This window comes from Thunnus albacares, chromosome 21 (genome assembly GCF_914725855.1).
Source record: "Thunnus albacares chromosome 21, fThuAlb1.1, whole genome shotgun sequence".
In the NCBI taxonomy this organism is placed as follows: Eukaryota; Metazoa; Chordata; class Actinopteri; order Scombriformes; family Scombridae; genus Thunnus; species Thunnus albacares.
This window is the reverse complement of record NC_058126.1, coordinates 20,776,846-20,797,366: the sequence shown is the minus strand read 5'-3', so window position 1 is coordinate 20,797,366 and position 20,521 is coordinate 20,776,846. Positions and strand designations below refer to the sequence as shown.

Genomic DNA, 20,521 nt, shown 5'->3' with positions numbered 1-20,521 from the left:
AAGCAAGCCGGGCAATGAAGGATCTATTTGAAAGAGTTCACACTCACCTTAAAAGACAGGATGGGAGACGTACTATTTTCACTGTCCCAATTTAGTATAGCCTACCATCCATAATTTAGCAGACGGCTGCTGCCCGTTCTCTGCTCGCACCAGGCCGGAGCTCCCCCATAGTCATATTTCAAACCACACATGGTAATGTATTTTGACAAGTAAATTGCTTGCCCCTTTGCTGATAGCTACTCACTTAAATAATGAATTCTTAGTAATAGTCGCAGAAATAATGCATACTGCAGAGTGACATGGATGAAGAGTTATTGCTGATCGAGGACACACATTAGGAATCCTTCCTGAAACAGTGGCGGGTCTGCTGTGAATCAATCAATGCTGTATGTGGGGAAACAAGACTAAAGCCCATTTGGACTGGATATGTGTTTCTAGGGGAGGAAGGGTGATTTTAATATCACCTGTGCTGGTCAGTGATTGTAATCCAAACTGGAGTGTGTATGTATATAATTTTTTTACTCACACTCCACTAATGATTACAACTGCAATTAGCTATAGTGCTTTTTATTGAACTTGATGGTCCTTCTGTAATTTAAATCCAGTCTGGACCACAATCCTTGTCTTTCAAAGAGGATCTCTTGAGGGGTTTTTCCAGTGGGAAGAGCTACTTTTTCTTCTGCTGCTTTTTATCACTTCTGTGTGAAATTTGTCTTTTGTTCAAAAATCTTTTTCTAATTTTATGTACAGAAACATTAACACTAACATTTAGGCCTTTCTGAGAACCAATACAACAGAAAAAACAACTAAAGCCATTAGGAGAGCAAGACCCTGTAAGTTCATAAAATATGCTGTTGTAATGCCATAGACATAGATATCAGTTTTCTCTTTGGCTGTCCTGCTGAATGTACATGTCTACTTCAGACCACATTCTGTAATTTTGCAATGGGTAAAATGCCGTCCGGAACGTTTACCAAGGAGCACAGTGAATAATTGTTCCCTACCTCCCCCTGTAATAATCCCATTTGATTGGGGTTTAAGATTATTACCATTCATAACAAGAATTTCTGTACCAAATTCCTGGGCAATACATCTAGTAGTTGTTGCAATATTCCAGTAAACCTAAAAATGTCAACCTCATTGTGGCACTAGAGTAAAAACTGGAGGACAGCCAAAGTTGTTAGTTGTTCTTTACAAAATTTTAAGGCAATCCAGCTAGTAGACTGCAATATTTTACTGTATAAAATAAAATAAAAAATAGATCTTTGACCTTCTGGTGGCGTTACATGAAAGTCAGGGGATGAACAAAGTCAATGGGCATGATCCTCCAGGGAATATGAATGTGTTTATAAAATTTAATGGAAATCCATTCAACAGTTGTTGAGATATTTCAGTCTATGATGGACCCTTTGACAGACATGGCCCTCCCTAGAGACATGCTGCAAGCATGGCTAAAAAAGTCAGAATTGTATTGAGTTACATTTAAAGGTTAATGACTACAGCTGATCTTTTATTATAATGTCCATCTATTTAAATTTGTACAAAAAGGAATGAAGAAAAAAAATGCTAAGATACACCCAAACTAGACAGGAAAGGACATTTATTCACAAGTGTCTGGCACATCATAGCAAGGTTGTTTGTCTTCCATTCATTGTACCAGAGCAACATTTGACTGGACAGCCTTAGGTGTTGGCAGCACCGATAGGGAAGGGCATACTGATAATGCAGCTGATTAGACTCTGATCATTATCTACACTATAGCTTATGATGGTCAAAATCAATGGAAGGAAAGAGAGGCGCTAGCCCTGTGAAAAGATTAAATGTCTCACACAGTATGATAAAGTCTACCTCATCTGACTCTGTTTTTGAACTTTGAGAGATGCTGTTTGAATGTGCATTCACAAAGTGCAGTCAGGCAAAACTTTTCTTTCTTCCTGCATCCCGTCAGATTGAAGATCGAGCCACGGGCAGGTTGTTTTGAGAGCTGATAAAACACACAACCTTGCATCAGCATACTCCTCCATCAACGTCCTCCGTATTTGGCAGGTTCATAACAAGGCCAGCAGTGTCTGTATGCGACCAATTTGGTACTGTGGTCCATATCCTTGAAGACTTTGAAGAGGGAGACATTTGACACAGCATCAAAGACTCCCCAGAAAGACAGAAAAAGGAGACAGAGAGGAGTGAGGTGGCAAATTGCTGGATATTAGCCAACATGAAACAAGGGGGAAGATCCAACATCACCATCATCATCTGACCAAGAGCCCCCTGGATTCAGAATGGGCTAATTATGATATTATGTGAATGATGACACTGTTTTGCTGCCCCTAAAAACTCATTACAGAGTCACCCCAAACTTATATAATACACTCAAACAACTTTTTGTCTGTTACTTTAATTTCCTTTTTGCACTGGCATGCTGTGAGGAGCGCACATCCTGAGCTAAGTGACTTTGAAAGGAATTCTAACTATAGCAGAAACACTATTTAAAGTCAGTCATATGTATAGGTATAGGTTATGTATTTGAAGTTGGCACGGTAGAATTTGGGTCACTATTATCCTCTCTGGGCCATGTTTACTTAATTTAATTCTAGATGAATAAAATGAAAGGAAAGAGCAATTAGTGAGTAGAACAGCCATAATTTGCAAGAGGCATAATTATGAAAACATTACCGCTAATCTTTGGTTAAATAGTAATGATTTTCACAATGGTGTAATTTTCACAATATCACCTTTTCTGCATAGTGTTACTTTTTTATTAACCACAAATGCTATAATATATTTAGTGTTTGCCAAAGGACATAAACTGCTTTCTACTTCTTTCAACAACAAGCACCCTGTGGATGGTATAAGTTTAAAGCTTAAGAGAATGAAATTTCTGCTCTATAGTGTATCATATTGAGGAGTGGAACAGTCTGTCCACTTGTTCAATTTCCCTGTGTAAGCATTACAGAAGAGGCTAAAAGGCTCAAAGATTTGGAGCATGCTGACGCCATATATTCTGTCAGTAAGATTCTTAGTGGGAGACCGGAAATGGGAATAAACCAGGACACTGTCGTTGGCGGAGCAGATTTATCTCCTTAAATTGACAACACAAACCATTTACTACGAGGAATTGTTGAGTAACACATATATGGGAAAAAGCAAAGGCTGAAGGATCCCTTAGAGGTCACACTGAAGTCTATGGAGGTTCATATCAAACAAGGGCACTGAAGTGAGCCGCCAACAATAGTTTCCACTTAACAGCCAAATATTGTGGTGTGTCTATTGAGGAAATGTGTTTTAAAAACATTTTTCAGAGGCAGAAATGATCTGATTGTGTAAACCTCAAACAAGCAGATAACCAGTGTTCTTCTGTCAAAGCAGGGGCATAGCCAGGAGTTTTGAGTCCCCTGGAAAATATAGCTGCGTCCCCGTAATTAGTTCATCATATTAGGTTTTTGTGAGTCCTTAGCTGTAGGCTCCTAGAATCATCAACCCAGTGACAACATGCAGTTGAAGCTCAGTAAAAAGCCGAAGAATAAGGAAGCTAGTTAGCCTAGCAGTAAATTACAGTTTTCGTTGCTAACGTAAAATGGAGAAAACTAGTGCTGAACGGATAATAATGATACCAAACCATCTGAGAGGTATTGTGAGGAGGCATTTTGGATTTGACACAGTAGATGTAAAGGTCAAGGATAAAGGAAGGGCTGTTTGCTGACACAGTGATTCGAAACTCCCTCAAAGTAACGTTACCTTGGCACTGAAGTAAACACAAATCAACAGCATGTTAATTTTGGGTTGTGTTTGAATTAATTTAAACAGATTTTGTGTTAGTTTCATTCAAAAAAAAAAAGTTTTTTCTTTATTTTTTTTAGAAAAGTGATAGCCCTAGTATATATGCTACAATATTAGCTAGTCTGCTCTCCTTCAAAGATAATAATTGTCATGTTCTCTATTTAGCTGGTTTGTTGACCATAATTCAGTTAATATTTTATTAACTTTTTAAAAATATTATCTCTCACCCTAATAATAGAAAATAATAATTGTGTTTGTATATGCAAAACCATGATACATATAGCCACTGTGGGAATCATTATATTCTGCTTTATTAAATAGCCAAACCTGCAGTCACTCAAACCTCACAATAGCAAAGGCATTTATGAAACAGTGTCTTGACTAAAAATAAACTGTGTTCATACTTTTGCAAATACTTCCTGGAAAGTTTTGTTTAGTATTTTTAATTAATGTCTGTTAATGCCTTATTTTTTTCATTTACAATTAAATAATTCAATCTATAACAAGTCCTTGATTCATAAGGCCAATTCAATGACCAATTTAAACTGTCATGTTCCTCTTCTTTTATACTGGTGCATTTTAGTGGTGCAAGAGGATAAAAACAACATATACATTACTGTGTATTTTATTCCTTAAGCACCTGTTCCATGATCAGTCTATAATTACAATTACACCAGAGAATGACCAATGAGAGAGTTAGTGCTGTAGGCCATGTGCAGGTGTACCACAGTGAGGCTGTGAGTGCATATTGTACAATATTCAGTGATCCACTGAGAGCTGCTGCTGCACCCAGTTCTGGGAGAAAGATGCCGTAGTTGGAGTGAACCTCAGCTGCTCCTCTTCCTCCCACCAGGCCAAACATTAGTCTTTATCTCAGTGGACGGGGAGGCTGTATTCAGGCAGAGATGCCTGGTTAGTGGGAACAGAGAGGAGACTCATTAAAAGTGATCTTCTTGTCCAGTGCAGCCTGATCACTTTCAGCCCTGCTATCCCCTTTGTTCCCTTTGAAGAGGTGGGCCTAATCTCAAACCTGTTACATTGTCATGGTCAACCTGGGTTACACTGCTAATGAGTGAGGGGCTGGGAGGAAGTTCACACTGCTGAGATGGGAAATACAAGAGCTGCTTAAAGGGTAAAAGCAACACTATGAGTTGAATTAGTGAGTGACGTTTAATAACTCTTGGTTTGGATTCGATAATGCACGTGAGAAAGTGGTCTCTCCTTTAGTTTGTTAATCTGGCCTTCATTTCCGTTTATCTTTTCAACTAAGCCACCAAGAATTAGTTAATGGTGAGTGTGCAGTGTGGTGCTTTAACCGATGATAAACAGTTACACCAAAACCAGGCTGCAACTCATTTAGGTACACTAGTTAACAACAAAGCCTGCTTCTGACTGATAACACTAACAGATAAAGACGCGATGGACAGTATATCTATGAGCTGACTGATTTCCAACTTGAAAAGGCAATGTGCAAGTCTCAGAGAAGGTATACCCACATAGAGAGTCCAGTAATGTGGAAAAAACGTATATTAAACAGTGATATACATTTACCCTGGAAGAAGATGTCTATGCGGTTAGCGAATTTTAAGTTTATTTGAAAAGCTTTAGGAGGCTAGCACTGTTCCAATAATTTTTTTTTGTCTGATTCCATGTTTCCGGAATCTCTACAACAGAGGTTGAAGGTGCAAAAATAGCAAGACCTAGTTGCAAAACAATTAGCTGGTTCTGGAGGTGTTTTTCCCATGAATGTATCAAGAAGGTTTTTCCCCATTCTGTATTCCCATGTCAGAATTTTCTTCAAATGATAGCCTCAATATTTTTTAACATGTAAACAAAGGACTCTCCTTTATAATGTAACAGTCCTAAAGGTTTATATTGTGACCACCAAATTCAATGATTTAAACTTTGTTTCTGAGAAATCACGTTTTGTCCATCATTTTGGCGTGGCGAACGGCTAAAAATACCAGCCAGCATGGTCCGTCATTGCTTTGGAGAAGTCAGTCAGAGGGATCAGTAAGTCTTTTAGGAGAATTCAAATTCAATGCACCTTGGGAGTTGTAGTTAACTTCACACAGACTTATAGCTTCTACTTTTTTATCAAAGAACCAGATATTTTCTAACGCAGTTGTTCATCTTGATGATTTACTCGGGAGAGTTTCATGCTGATTCAAGCTTTAGAACTGCGCCAACTGTGAGTCACATAACATTATCTTAAAAATAGGATTTTTACTTCCGGAACTACGGGCACCTGAAGTAGCTCCTCCCACTACACAAGTCTATAACCTTGGACCTGAATATCAGTTACAACCTGATACCAAATACCTATATTCCAGGTTTAAGTAGAAACAAATCCAAAAATAGATTTGTAACTGAACCTTTCCACACACATTAATCTTTATGTCAGGTTTTCTGAGTGTTATTCCTGTGCCTGCTGCCTACAGGTTCTCATGCCGTGCAATAATCCATATTTACCTTTTTCTCTGCTGGTTTTTTGTACCTGTGAGACAGCTTCAGGGCCTGTCTTTGTCTTTCCCTTCTCCCTGAAGAACCAAGACAGACACAGCTTCCTATCCTCAGTGTTACCTGTGCCTGTATGTGCAAAGAGGCGGTGTAGCATAAGTCACATCCCCAGAGGAAACTGTGGGTAAAAAGAGGGAAACCAGAGAGGTGGGGAGGGATTAAAGCACAGTGTAATGATGTGGGGGTAAGGAGGAGTGAAGTATGATACGAAGTGAAAACACATGCGCGTTCTGCTGTAGCGAGAACAGACATATGCATAAATACGCTGCGTTTCATCATTTCATAGAGAACAAGCCTACACGCACAGCCTTCTATATGGAGATCACACACGTATGCAGTGCTCCAGGATAACAAGGCAATGTCAAAAACACTTTAAACAACCAACAGCAATCCACACAAAACATGAGCTTAGAAAATTGAGGGTGGAAATGATCAGATGAGGGTATTCTTACCTGCTCTCGTTTCAAATACAAAAGATGCACGAGGGAAACAAATAGAGAAAGTGAACAATTTGAGAAAGGAGCAAAAAAAAAAAAAAAAAAAAAAACAGCAAGTGGGACAAACTGGAAATATATATCGGAGGGAGATGTTTTTTGCCCAGAGTAAAAGTATGCAAGTAATTACTCACCAGTGTGATTAACTAACTGTTACAGCACTGCTTCAAACCCAACTCCTTCCTTGCTTAAATGTCTAACAAGGACAACACTAGCCTGCACAGCTTTGCACTTTGATTAAAGCTAAGTGAGCGCTTGCTGTAATCCCTGAATCCTTTTTAGTCTCGGTGGGATTTAGGTGAGAATGATTTCCTCTCAGCAGTGAGATTTGTGGCTTGCTCACTCTTTGTTTGGGATGACATCTCAGTGTTTATTCGATCATTCCTCACATGCTATGCAGCTGGCATTTTGGGTATATCAAAGTGCCTTAAAATCTGCCCAATCACCCAAAGTTAAATACGGAGCTAACGTCAGATTCTACACAGCATGATACAGTTGTCTTAAAAATAAATAAATAAATCAAATGAAACCTGCATCGTGTTGTTTTTTCAGGCGGTGCGTAACCCTTGTTGACTCTTTCTCCAGATATGAGTGTCACCATGGCAATACACTAACACTGATCACCACTGAAATGTGTATCAGTGGCTCTATTTCTCTCTCCCTGCAGAAACATCTTGTTAATTACTCCGTAGCGCTAACATGACAGGAGGACTAACAGTGCCTTTGGAAGGTTCAGATATGGCCAAGCAGAGCCGTTTATTGGCTCAGACGCGTGATTTATGATGCCTCATTGGGAGGACTAAATTGTCACTGTTTGTGTGTGTGTGTGTGTGTGTGTGTGTGTGTGTGTGTGTCTCCATGGGAGAGCAGCTGAGGGGACACTTGATTGAAGTCTTAAAATGTTTGGCGGGAATAAATAAGCTTGACTCCTTGACATTATACTAAACTCCGACCATTTAGCTGTGTGTGCTGAGAGGGCCGTGATTAATTGGAATGTGTGCAGCTAACAAACGAGGGATTCATTTCCCAACAGATTTAACAGCATGAGCGGTTACATGGCGCTGTCATGTCTGTCCCCCAGACCTAAACCCTGCGGTGTCTCACTGTGCCTGCTCAAAGGAACGGGTCAATGATGAGAGATCTGCACCAGTGGAAACATCAGACGGGAAGAGTGGGACTTTCATTCTGAAATTTAACTAGCTAAATTTAATCCCTTACGGTATTGGTATGGTATTTATTGACAAATTATATGAAATTAATCTCTAAAGATGCATTTAATTTGTTGTTGGCTGTCTTTACTTACCAAGATTTACCTTACTTATTAGATTTTCTTGTTTATGTTGCTTCTGCACAGTGAGAGAAGATAAAATAGATGTTCAACATTGTTCCTGAAACTCCAGTGGACATCTGAACCACAACACGTGACGTGATGGAGCTGCATGAGGGGTAATGTATCACATCATGTATTCACATTACAAAGTTTTAGTTCATAGACACGGAGTTGCTCTAGAGACAAAATGGCAGTTTTAAATGTCAATGAGTGAAGTACCACAGTTGTGTAAGAAAACTTGTATGGCAATGACTGAACTGAAAATATAAGTACAAATGAGTACAGATAAATTTCATTCATCCGTAACAGTGGCATTGTTGATCTTGGACTGTCGACCTTCCATCCTCTATTGACTAGTTTACCAAGTTAATTGTTGGCTAACGTAGCTTGTTAGCCTAATTAGCTTACCTAAGCTAGACACCTTAGCATGGTTAGATTGCTTTTTCAGTTTGTGGCAAAAGAACTTGGCTTTTAAAATATTATCCACAGGGGTTCAGTGTAAAAGTCGCTTTATGGTTGATTAAAACTACTTGGTACAACGTGTTTTGCCGGAGCAGATTACATCTCAAAAGTATGGTTGGACAACTGCGTGTTTATAAGTGTTCGGAAAAGTTACTCTTGAAGTCAGAGTGAAAAGTTGTGACAAGAATAAAAAAAAGAGATTTTGACAGAGAAGTTGAAACCCTGACTCGTTTCTCACCTCCACACAGCTGGTCAATCACAGTGTGAAGTGGGTGTGAATGTGGGGTTGTCAGATGTTTCAGAAACTCACAGAAATGGTCGCACACAACCTCCTCAATCCAACAACGGAGAAGTATGGTGGGAGGAGGTTTCTGAAGCTATTTGAACCATCCTTTAGCCTGCTGTTTAAATCATGCCTTTCAGTTTTAATTCACCCAATGAGATTATTTCTGCTTTAGGAGCAGCTCAAAGGAAATATAAAATTGCATTCTGCAACCTCGGTAAATATTTGTGTGTATGCATAAAGTAAGTACTTACATTGAGGCATGCACGTGTGAACTTTGTATAACCTTGTATATTTTGGTTAATAAAGTAATCCTGCTAAATGGCTGAGAGGAGCTGCTGCACAGAGACGAGGTGAAGTGGACCTTTGCCAGGATATCCTAGGCAGTGTCATATAGGGCCATTTTTCTTAGCAAAATTATGGAATTACACTGAGCTGAGGACAGTTCTTCAAGATTGGATAAGGGATGAATAATTTAAAGCCCAATGATTAATCCAGTGGCAAAATGCCTTGCTGAAATATAGCGTCTCTGAAGGTAACTTTAGCTCTCAAGAAAGACGGATGTGGAGGTTTGTCATACGATTTTCTAAGGTAAATTTCATCTGGGGCATGTCATAAATCTTACTGGCAGGCGAAAAGTACAATAAGTTCATCATGAAATGTCTACATCACACAATTATAGCACAATTGTCCATGCTCCCAAGAAGCAACATGTAAACTAAGTGCATATCACTTCCTGAAGTTGGGATTGGTCCAGTGTATAATCCTGTTGTTGATACAGACTTTCAAGCTACTTTGAGGATAAGCTTACAGGGTTTGCTGTGAGTTAAAGACTCTCATGCTGTCACTTGTACGTATAGCTTACTGAGAAACTTCCAAAACATTTTGAGGAGTTGCAGGATTACAGCATTAAACGGTCTAAACTGTCTGTGTGTTTGTGCATGTTTCCTGGATGTGTGTGAGATGCAGGAATTGGAAAACAGCAAGACAGGCAGAGAGTGCAAGCTGATTTACTTTCCCTGATAAATATAGATAGCACTATGGGCAACAGTATATTGCTTTACACAGTGAAAAACACAACCTGAATCAATTTCACAATTAGCCAGTTCAGTGTTTTAATTAAAAAACAACAGTCGCCTTTGAAGAAATCAATTCCAACTAAAGAGGCAAAAGAGAGAATTCCCTCGTCGGTTTACCATCCCTCAGCACTGTCAATTCAAAGACATGATGCTTTTGGGCCTCTCTTTTGTATACATACATTACAGCGTTACATTTATGAAACAGTCTTCGCAGTGTCTGCAGAGACTATTTTGATATCGTCTCTCATGAGGGTTGAAATGAAAGCCTTACATTTCATACAGGAATTAATCTGATTATGATCGAGACATTGCTCTTCCTTTGCAACCTGTTCTTTGAAAAAATATGTTCATATGCATCTATTTTCCATCAGTAAAATACATATTAGAGGAAATCTAATGCAGCTCAGATTTTCAAAATATCAACTAAACATTCATTCATCTTGAATGTGCATGCAAATATCCACCACAAACACATGAATTTGCAGAATGTTCATATTCAATCTAAAATGATTGTGGTTTGTTGATTTAATGGCATTTCACAGAGACATGTATGAGTACCAGGGTCAGTAAGTTATGTGAAATGATCTGACTGGAATCACCTGATTAAAACAGGGATTAAAGTTCCCTGTCGCTACAACAGATTCCTGTCATTTGGAGTCCACGGAGGCCATTTATGAGATCAGTATAGATCTGAGGAGAAAAAAAGAAGGGGGGGGGGGGGGTTGAGCGACAGAGCGAGAGAGAGAGATAGAGGTAACTTCCCATTTATTCTCTCTCATTTGTGGACTTCAATGGTGTAAAAAAACAAAACAAAACAAAGCAAAAAACAGTGAGAGCTGCATCCAACCAGATGTTCTTTGCAATTTGTCACACTCACTAGCCAATGGGATTGTGTATAGTGTGTGTGTGTGTGACACAGACCGGGGCGCTATATCTAAACAAAGAGCATCGCTCAACTTTAGTGAGTAGTTCCCAGCAACAGATGAAACATCAGAATTCCACATGACAGAATAACAACGTTAGGATTCATATTTTTGTTGTTAAATGTTCAATCAGTGAAAACAAGTTAACAAACGATGGACAGATAGATAACAGTTTTTTACAGGCGGTAGCTGGCCAGCTAACATTAGCCTTGCGCTTGGCAACTTAGCAACTTGGCTTGCTAACTAATTAGTTATGCATTTTTTTGTTAAACAATCGAGTCATTGTATCAAATTGGCTTTACTTTGACACGCACCCTCGTTAATAGAAGTGGTGTGTAGGCTACTAAAAGCAATGTGTCATTGAATGTTGTAACCTAGCCAGCAAACTATGTAGCCTATGCTAAGTTGACATTTAGCCCACCTGTCATTGCAGTGATTGAAACAGCTGTGCAGATAATTTTATAGGCTACATGTAACAGCCCATCCTCTGATTATAATAGCCCTACTTCTTGTGTAGCCATGCTTTGGCTTTTCATCCCAAAATGCAAAGTTTAGTAGGGCCAACAGAAATGTATCATTGCTTCATATCTTGAAAATTAGCCTTCTCTCTATTTTTACAATTTTGATGTAATGTAGGCTAGAAATACAGGAGAACCAGATCAAGCTTGACAAAAAAAAAGTATCATTTTCATTTCATAGATTGAAAATGGCAGTAAAATGACAAAAAAAAACTGGCAATAGAAAAGTTGTTTAAAAGCATCTTCTTCCCTTAAAACATTATTGGTTGAGAGTATAAAAACTTGATAGAGTTAGAGAACAGCAGCAATGGTTATATGTGGAGTGGTGCTGAAATCTCATGATTTTACATGTTGTTACTTGTTTAGCAGACATCAAGTAATGTAACCTGTAACATGTTTTACAAATTGCAGATAGGGAATATGACTTGGCTTGGGTCAAAAGACTTTTTTTTTTTTTGCTTTAATCCCTGTTAAAATGGCAGAGTATAGAATAAATAAGATGTTCATGTGGAGTAACCTGCACAGTTCTCCACAGACAAAAGAGCTTCACTCAGTCTTTCACAAGGCTGATATGTTGTTTTTATTCAATTTCAGAAAAACGGCTATAAAAATATCTTATCTAAGCCAAAATTAGTAGAACAGTACGTGCATATTAAACACAAGTTTGGCCCTGTATCACACTGTATGCTACATCGTCTTGCTTATCTAGAGGCCAGAGTTGCACAGTCGAGCTGAGCTGTGTGATTTGGGACACACAGGTCACACAATCTTTTGTAATGTACATACAATTTTTCATGAAATGGCAAAAACCCAGAAATATGCCTATGTTCAGATGATTAAAAACTGGAATGGTTTATTTTTAATGTGTTAAATTTTCTAACTTTATCTCAAAAGCGTGTAAGAGAAGGCAAGATGGACTATTAAATTAGCATTTATTCAGATTTCTGCAGTATTATACAGTACATGTTTTATCAGTGATTTATGACTTTTTTTTGTATCCATGAAGGTCTCAAAAATCTGACTGTGAAATTATTTAAATTGGTTTTCTTGATTTTTGGACATATTTGAAGTATTGTTTAAAAATGCAGCGTTCTGGATCTTGCTTCTATGAATTTATGGTTCAATTTAGGCAACAAAAGCATTTGACTCAGGGTAGGCAGAGACTGTTTTTTGTTTTTTTTTTGGCTGAATACTGCACAAGTCAACCTCTATTTTTAGTGAGAGACATGATGTGAACCCTAGATGCATATGAACATATGAGACAGGGTTGCTTTTGTTGAAACAGCTCACTATCTCTAAGCACAATGTCTGTGAATACATCTCCCTCCTAAATATAAATTTTACATGCTCCATTTTCAGTCTAGATTACATAGTGAGTCTGGTATTTGTACTGTATTGTCTCTGACAGGGCTTTGGTTCCCACAGTTATTGATCTGCCAGCTTTAATTTCCATCGACAGTGCTTTTATCCCCTGCACTTGAGAAAATACATACACCCTCTCCATCGCTGCACGCCCATGCATTTTGTCAGCCACTTTTTTTTTCTTTTTTTTTCCTGTCAGAAAAACAAACTCCACCCATGTTCACGCGTGGCTGGCATGTCTAATGACAGCCATGCTGAATTCTCACCTTCCTTCCTCCTGCTCTCCTGAGCGTGTTCGTCCATTTTTGACGGGGATCTGGTCCCGGCTGCTCACCTCGATGTGCGGTTTAGTGAGGGGGAAAAGCTTGAAACTTCAAACGCAGCCGCAACAGCATCAGCTCTGCCTGATGAAAGACTAGAGCTTCAGAGAAGAGGAGGTGATGAGCTTAACTTGGGGGATTTAGCAGCTCTGTCTCTCTCTTCCTGCGTTTTGTCAAACACTGTGTAGCCAACGTGTCTCGATTGTTCTTCTTAGTAACAGGAAAGTAATGACACTTGTCTTTGATCCATGGAAAATGTTAACACAAGGGTGAATAAAGGTATCCTTGTAGGCAGAGGGTGAAACAAAATGTGTGTGTATGTTTTCAAACTATCGAATATGCTTCATGGAAAATTAATTCCTCATTACATTCCTAAATTATGCCTTTGAAAATAAAATGTACATGATAGTTTGAGGTGCGCTGTCTGACAGTGTGCTGTCCTTGTCCCAGCTCCATGTAAAATGTTTACTACCACCATCTACTGTTCACTTGGAGGAGTTGGCTTTTCAAACCAGACGGCAGTTTATTCATATGGCTCTGTCAGAACATAAGAATGATTTGAACTAAATGATGGGACATAATCATAATCTCCAGGTCTGAAATAATTTAGTTCAAACTGCACAGTTGAGGGAAAATAATTCACTAAACACTGACATTGTCTGAAGCACTTAAAGAGACATATTGCCTCCAAGGATACACATTGTCTCCAATTTGGTGTTTACACCATTAAGATAGAATCAGGAGAAGGTGTTTAATCCTTTTCATCCAAAGGACAGAAGTTACAGTATTATTCTTTACAAAGAATCCCTGGCTTTGTGTTGTATGTCAGCAGTACCAGTTACTGAGCTATCTGTGAAGAGTGAATGCTCAAGGTTTCCAGTAATATTCATTCAAAGGTCTCCATCATTTGAACACGGTGTTATCCGAGTAAACATTTAGACCTTTACAGCTGTGCTTCAGCCTTTGCAAACAAATACTTTTGTATCTTTGAGTGAATGTAGACACATAAGAACTTTTTTTTTCCAGATGTCATGATTTTTGTATACTCGTAGGTCTCTTTGCTGTATTTTTCATTGTGTCACCATTTGTTAAATTTAGAAACCTGCTTGGTTGCACAAAAAATTCCTGCATATTAAGATTCAAATTTAACATCTTATATCATCTTGTAAAAACAAACCTCTGCAGGGTTCATGAATTGGCCTTATTGACCTTAAGCAGTGGTGGACATGAAGAGGAGATATATACTCACTAACTTCATGTCAGTGAGTCATTGCTGTTCAGAGCATCTCTTTGTCATGACCCCCGGTCCCCTGGGAGCCCCTTAACTCCAGCCTCATCAGAGCCCAACAGAGACCTCTCTGTCAGTCACCCGGACACCGACCTCTGATTGGATCAAAGATTGATTACACCCTATTCATGTGGCGCCATCATTGGAGGACAGAAACGCATGCACTGCCGGTCAATGGGGCCTTGTAATCAGTGCCAGTGCAGCGGTGACATACGCCATAGTGGTAGGAAAATCACTCGTCTGATTTCAGCGCAGACATGCACAGAGTGTCGTAATTTCAGTCCAAATCAAAATCTGCCATGTCCTCAGCGCATACAAAGTTAATTGCCAAGCGAGGATTCAGTCTGTAAAAGCTTTGAGTGATTTCCAGTCAGCCTTTGATTCATCTCCGGCAAATGCAGTGAAAATATCCTGTAACCCTAATCCTCATTAATCTTGAAATGCATTATGTTTTATGTGCAAACCACAAGCTTTTGATGCTCATTTGGTCAACAACTCAATAGTATCATTTGACTACTTAGTCTTATTTCCATGAAACCAGAAAATCAAAAATGACAACGAGGTTAATGTCGCCCATGACAAAACTGTGTCAATTTGATACCTTTTCTGATATGAAAAAGATTTAGCAGAAGGATATTTTAATGATAAAATCCCTGCAGCCATCTGTTGGTTTAATGAAATGGCTGGCGCTGGCAGAAGATCTGGATGACCTCTCGCTATCCACGGGCAGCATATGCTGCTCTACCGAGTCGAAGGCACAACCTTTCCAGTGCCGGTGACCATCAGCAACCTCATAATCATCAAAACCTCATCTGTTGCATTCATAAATCCCACGCCAGTCTGGATTCTTGAGGATTTGCAAAAACGGAGCACACCATATGCTGCCATTCTGCACGAGCGTGATCTTGTGAACAAAGGCAGAGAAATTAATTAAAACCCGCGGCCTGCAAATATCACAGGGAAACAACAACAGTACCCTTTCTGATCTCTGTTTTATTCTGCGAGGTATTAAGAGCTGGCGATGGTTCTGGAGCAGCAATTTCACCAGTGCTAAGACTCGCCATACCCAAGCTACCAATTCACCCCGCATTGTGAGATTAACAAACTCGACTCCTTGCCGAGAAGCGGAATGTGAAGCAACATGAGCAAAGCATCATTGTTGCTTTCCGTGCTTCCTGCCACTCACACGACTGTGACTCTGTAATACTTCAAACGCCTGCGAGACTTAAAGTAATTCTGGACGCTGGCTTTAAAGTGCTAATGGGCTGGATATTAGTGATGTAGTAAAGCGTGTGTGTGTGTGTGTGTGTGTGTGTGTGTGTGTGTGTGTGTGTGTGTGTGGTGGTAGGGGGAGGGCCTGTTTCACTTTATGTGGTGGTATCCTTGGTGTGTGTGAGAGGAGTGGAGGCTGGCTGAGATGCTGTTGCACCAAGCGGAGGCAGTTTCAAGGATTACTGTCGGGGCGGAAAAGAGGCAATTAATCTCTGTCTTCAAAATGGGATACAGCTGAGCTTCAAGGCCTTTAGGATCTTTTGGAAAATGATAAGCCTCTGTTTACTAATTTTCCCATGTGGCAGTATTGACGGTGGCATGTTGTCTGTGTGTGTGTGTGAATATGTGGCAGATATCCAAACATTCACGTGTGAGTGTGCAATTATGGGTTGGTTAAAAGCAGGTTTAGTGATGAAACCCATTCAAGGTTTTTTTTAAAATCAGACATGCATGAGAGCACCAGTGTTTGTTTGATTTTGTTTTGCCCATTTTCAATTATAGTCAGTTCCCGAGCGGCTGGAGCGTCCAGGGTGCTATCAGTTTGAACAGGATGTTTGATCAGAACTAAGCTCTGCTGACATTTGATTTTTTTTTTTTTTTTTTTACTCATGTCCTTGTCCCCCCTCTCTGTTGTCAGGTCAAAACCAGAGCAGCTCATAATGTCTGCATGAGGTGTACAACAAACAGGAAAGATGTAGTATGTCCACAGTAGAGGTTTAGAGAGCTATTTTTAAATTTCAAAGATTGTGGTTTGTATTTGAAATCTGTCATCAGGGAGGGTCAGGGGAGTTTCCAGCACTGTACCTGCCTGATACCAATGAGCAAAACAAAACCCAAATGTAGCTGTACATCATGCCCCCCCACCCCCAAGCTGCAGAATTCAGCCTGATCAGACCTGGCAACAAGCTTCTTTACCTTCAGGGACCTCCACAACGGTTTTCTCCATCTGTCTGTGCAGATATAACTCTCCACCCGCCCGAAAACACAAACTACAAGAGGTACAAACATGAGCTCAGGTTGAGCTTGCTGGTCTCTTGTATTATTAAGGATACAATAATGAACCAAGAAACACATTATTTGATATACACATATTTCCCAAATTTCACTTAAAGTTGAACTGAAATTTGAATTCTCTTCACTTTTTGTGTGAGGAAATGTAAGGCGTTGCTAGGAGACATGCTGTCAACTTTTATGAGCTACTGCCTGGAGCTCTTCATGGCCAGATTTAGCCTACGAACACTGACACAAGACTTATTGCCCCTTCTTTAACAAGCGCACATATTATGATGTACCGTTAGCAATTTAAGATTCTCTTTAAAACAATTTACCATTTATGAAAACCCATTGTGCTGTTAAGTTTGTATTTCATTTGGAAAGGGGAAGCTAGCAAGAAGTAGCTTCGACTCGGAAATCAGAAGGTAGTTAGCCTAGCTAGCTAACGTTAACTCTGATTTCTTCTGTGTGTGTCATTTGGGTAAACCAACGCAGTAAACGTAGTCTTTGTGCTCCTACTGTTTTAAATCAAAACGTCTACAGTGCTCTGAGTACATTTAAATAAGCTCCTTAATAATTAAATTAGGTTTATTTTTCAATTGTAGGAGTACTTTAACTTTAACTTTAGTTAAATATTTTAGTTCTCTTTTCAACCTGTGTTTACAACAACAATACAATGTTACATGGAGTTAAAAGCCTTAAAAGGTCAATATGAAAAATCAACTGACAGCCACCTTTATGTATCTTGACAAGTGAGTACACATTTACAGCTGTGTGATATTTCAAATACAATATGTCTCAGATTAAATGACATACAACTCCAAACGTCCTGAGACCTGTTACTTGTTCAGATTCTTCTACAATGTCATCCATTTTCAAAATACAGTACAGTGGGTATAGACTACACACACACACACACACACACACACACACACACAGAGTCATACATACATACCTTTTTTTCATTGACTCACCTCTCTCAAAGCAGGAGCAGGCTGCCAAGAACGGTTAGGAAAAAGGAGCTCTTGTACGTGAAATGCAGCAGCTTAAAACAAATCTCCTTGCTGAGGAAGCTCTTAAAATCAAAGGTAAGACAAAAGCCCTAAACCTGGAGTTTGAGCTTCATGAGGAGGATTTTAACAAGACAGAAGCTCAAATTAAGGCACATCAGTTGGAAGAAGGTTCAGGAGGATCTTGAGAAAACCTGCAAATCTCCTACAGTGCTGCTTCAGCTGGAGAAAAAGGAGATGGTGATTCTTCTGAGAGAGGCAGAGGAGCCGCTGGAGGAACATCAGTGAGATGAAAAGGCCTTGTTCGTGAAAACCCCTGAAGAGCTCCAGAAAACACTGTGGAAGAGGGAGGAGGAGTGGTCTGAGAGGGAGACCAGCATGGGGTCAAAGCTGGAAGAACTAGAGGGCAGGAATAGCTGGAGAAGAAGACCAAGAAGAAAGGCTTGTTTCATCAGGCAACATTAGGGGAAAGACTGCAGAGCCTGCTGTCAAAGGTTTTATTTCAGTCTGTTCATTCTAAATGAAAAATCACACCTTTATTGTTTCATTTCTGTAGTGAATTACAAGAAGTATTTAAACGGCTCAAAAAAAAAGATTCCCCCTCTCTGTGATGGCCAGTTTTTCACTCAACTTCCAGTGTAACAGTTCCGAACAGCTATAAACACTTTTGGCTTTCACTTTTGGATGACACATCATATAAACTAGTTTTCAATCATAACTCAGCTCTAATACTCAGCCCAGACCGACTCGAACATAATGTACTAATTTAATTAGACCAGGAGGCCTTTTTTTATGTAATCTATTATCTGTGATCATCTAGCTCTGACCCTTGACTTCCTGCTTATGATGCTATGACCTGGAGACTGTCTCCCATTCTCACCACTCCTGGAAATCAGATGTCATGTGTTTCCAATGCACCGACTGTAATTGTACTAACATGTGGTGGAATAATGTCCGCCAAATATGCATTCAAGTCTAAACAAACACTATGGATACGTACTGATATCTTAGCAGAAATTAATTTTAATTCAACTTTAGTTCATCTTGAATCCAGCGTTGTGAAGAATCATTATTTTGAGAAATCTCTCCTTTACAAAACAGAGATCGAATTTACTTTTATTCTATTCATTTTCTCCTTTCCTTTCTCCTTTCCTGTCTTTCGCTGATAAGCCCCCCTCACCATAGAACACAATGGCTCCATTGTACTAAACCACAGAGCTGATAATGTTACGTGACATTAAGGGCAATGATGTTAGTTCCTATTCACAGAGACATTTTGATTGGAATGTAGACTCACAAAGAGCACCATAATATTCAATGGTTTCAGAAATTAAGGAATCCAATATTAAACACTATCACTGTTGATCTGCACAATCCTCCAAGTATTTTATTAGCCTGTATGTCAGAAGATTGTTGGTTTCCAGATAGGCAAAAGTGAAAGCTAACTAATATAGCAATATTAGGTAGATAGACTTTAAAGATGATCTTATACACTCATACAATTGCAGTAGCACACGTTGAATCAATACATAGAGCCTTTTGCTGCCAATACGCTAATTTGAAACCTGCCCAGGCAATCTATCTAAAGCAGCAGAAACACTGAGAATTCCCAATGTCATTCAACTCCTCTGAAGTAAGAACTCAATTGTTTTTCCCCTCTTTTTATGTATAATAATATTCATATTCCCCTGAACGCTGACCCATGAAAAAAGGGCTATTTCAAGAGCTGTCAGTGCAACGTCTTTATCTTCACTCTCCAAATGTTGGGGTCAGCCAAGACTGACGCGGAGCAGACAAATTCTCCCAAAGACCTAATGTGATTAATGGGTGTCAGTTAAGAGAGGTGGGGTGAGGTTGAAAAAGAAAAAAAAAAGTCATCCAAAGGAGATTGTTGCTGAAGAAAAGGTACATTGGCGGCACTTCATCAGCAGCAGCAAGAATTTAGCCCCCTGGCTGTAGCTACGTGCTGCAAAATGAAATGTTCAAAGTCACTTTCAAAGTTTAAAATACAGACCGGGAATGCAACCTTGAAATGAGGTGTGGGCTAAAAGTTTGCAACTAGCAATTAGCGCGCTTTGTGTTTGAGCTCGGTAATGTTTGCGAGGTACATTAGGGCATAGTTTGCTGAAATTCCTGACATTGTACACAAAAAATCATTCTCTGGTGTAATTCCAACTTTGCAATGTTGCCTCGATTTGCTGGTGTCTTTGCTTCTGGTGGAAGGGCCATGTTAGTATTTTTAAAAGGCTGTTGAGTCAGTTTCCTGTCACAGTTGTCCTTGCTTGTCTTCTTCTTTCATTCAGCTGGCAATCTTTGCATTCCAGTTGCCAGTAAATACAGTACATACAAGGAGGAAGACAGTCAAAAGCTTGCTGCTGTTAACATTTGTAACCTGCTGTTAACATTTGTACATATTGTTTCTAGATGTAGTCAGATTACAGTCACAGCTGGACCCAGTTTTTTAATTTACAAAAAAACCTCTCCTTGTATTGACACCACCTACAGCTAGTTTAGATTTTCTCATTCCAGTAATATCCTGGCAATCCCTCTATTTAAGTATGTTTAAAATACCTGCCACCTGTTTGATGCATCTGTTTCTTGGTTCTTATTTTTGTTCACTGTATGTAGATCTTATATGTGTATAAGTGTGTATAATTATGTGTGGATTGTGCAGATAAAGATGTTCAAATACTACGTGTCATCAAACTTCGGATGGCTTGCTTCTTATCCATGCTAGTGGTGTGGCTGTAGAGATAGCGCTGTCGGTCTGTCAGTCCACCACTTTGGTGCAGATTGAATTGACTCAACAACTATTTTGGGATTTCCATGAACTTTTGTACAGAAATTCATGATCCTCGGAGGATAAATCCTAATGACTTTGGTGATCCTG

The 20,521-nt window shown here is 39.3% G+C and overlaps 1 protein-coding gene and 1 long non-coding RNA gene across 5 annotated transcripts in view; one reads left to right on the top strand and one right to left on the bottom strand.

The window, feature by feature from the left end:
• The window catches only part of adarb2 (adenosine deaminase RNA specific B2 (inactive)), a 377,105-nt gene that overhangs the window by 169,938 nt on the left and 186,646 nt on the right, over window positions 1-20,521 (top strand). For 2 of the 3 annotated variants that reach the window (XM_044339071.1, XM_044339070.1), the window contains one exon: window positions 8,146-8,237. In XM_044339071.1, the coding sequence (XP_044195006.1) occupies window positions 8,231-8,237 (7 nt within the window). In that variant the 5' untranslated portion in view covers window positions 8,146-8,230. Of the gene's footprint in view, window positions 1-6,928; window positions 8,011-8,145; window positions 8,238-20,521 lie in introns of those variants that run through there. The other variant, XM_044339069.1, reaches the window with a different exon arrangement.
• Window positions 1,360-17,684, bottom strand: LOC122972203. Of its 2 annotated transcripts, none has more exons than XR_006399681.1 (3): window positions 17,596-17,684; window positions 6,250-6,415; window positions 1,360-4,686 (listed from the first exon to the last, which is right to left on the bottom strand). It is a non-coding gene; the product is annotated as an uncharacterized LOC122972203 (long non-coding RNA). The 2 variants fall into 2 exon arrangements; XR_006399680.1 differs by having other exon boundaries at window positions 6,275-6,415.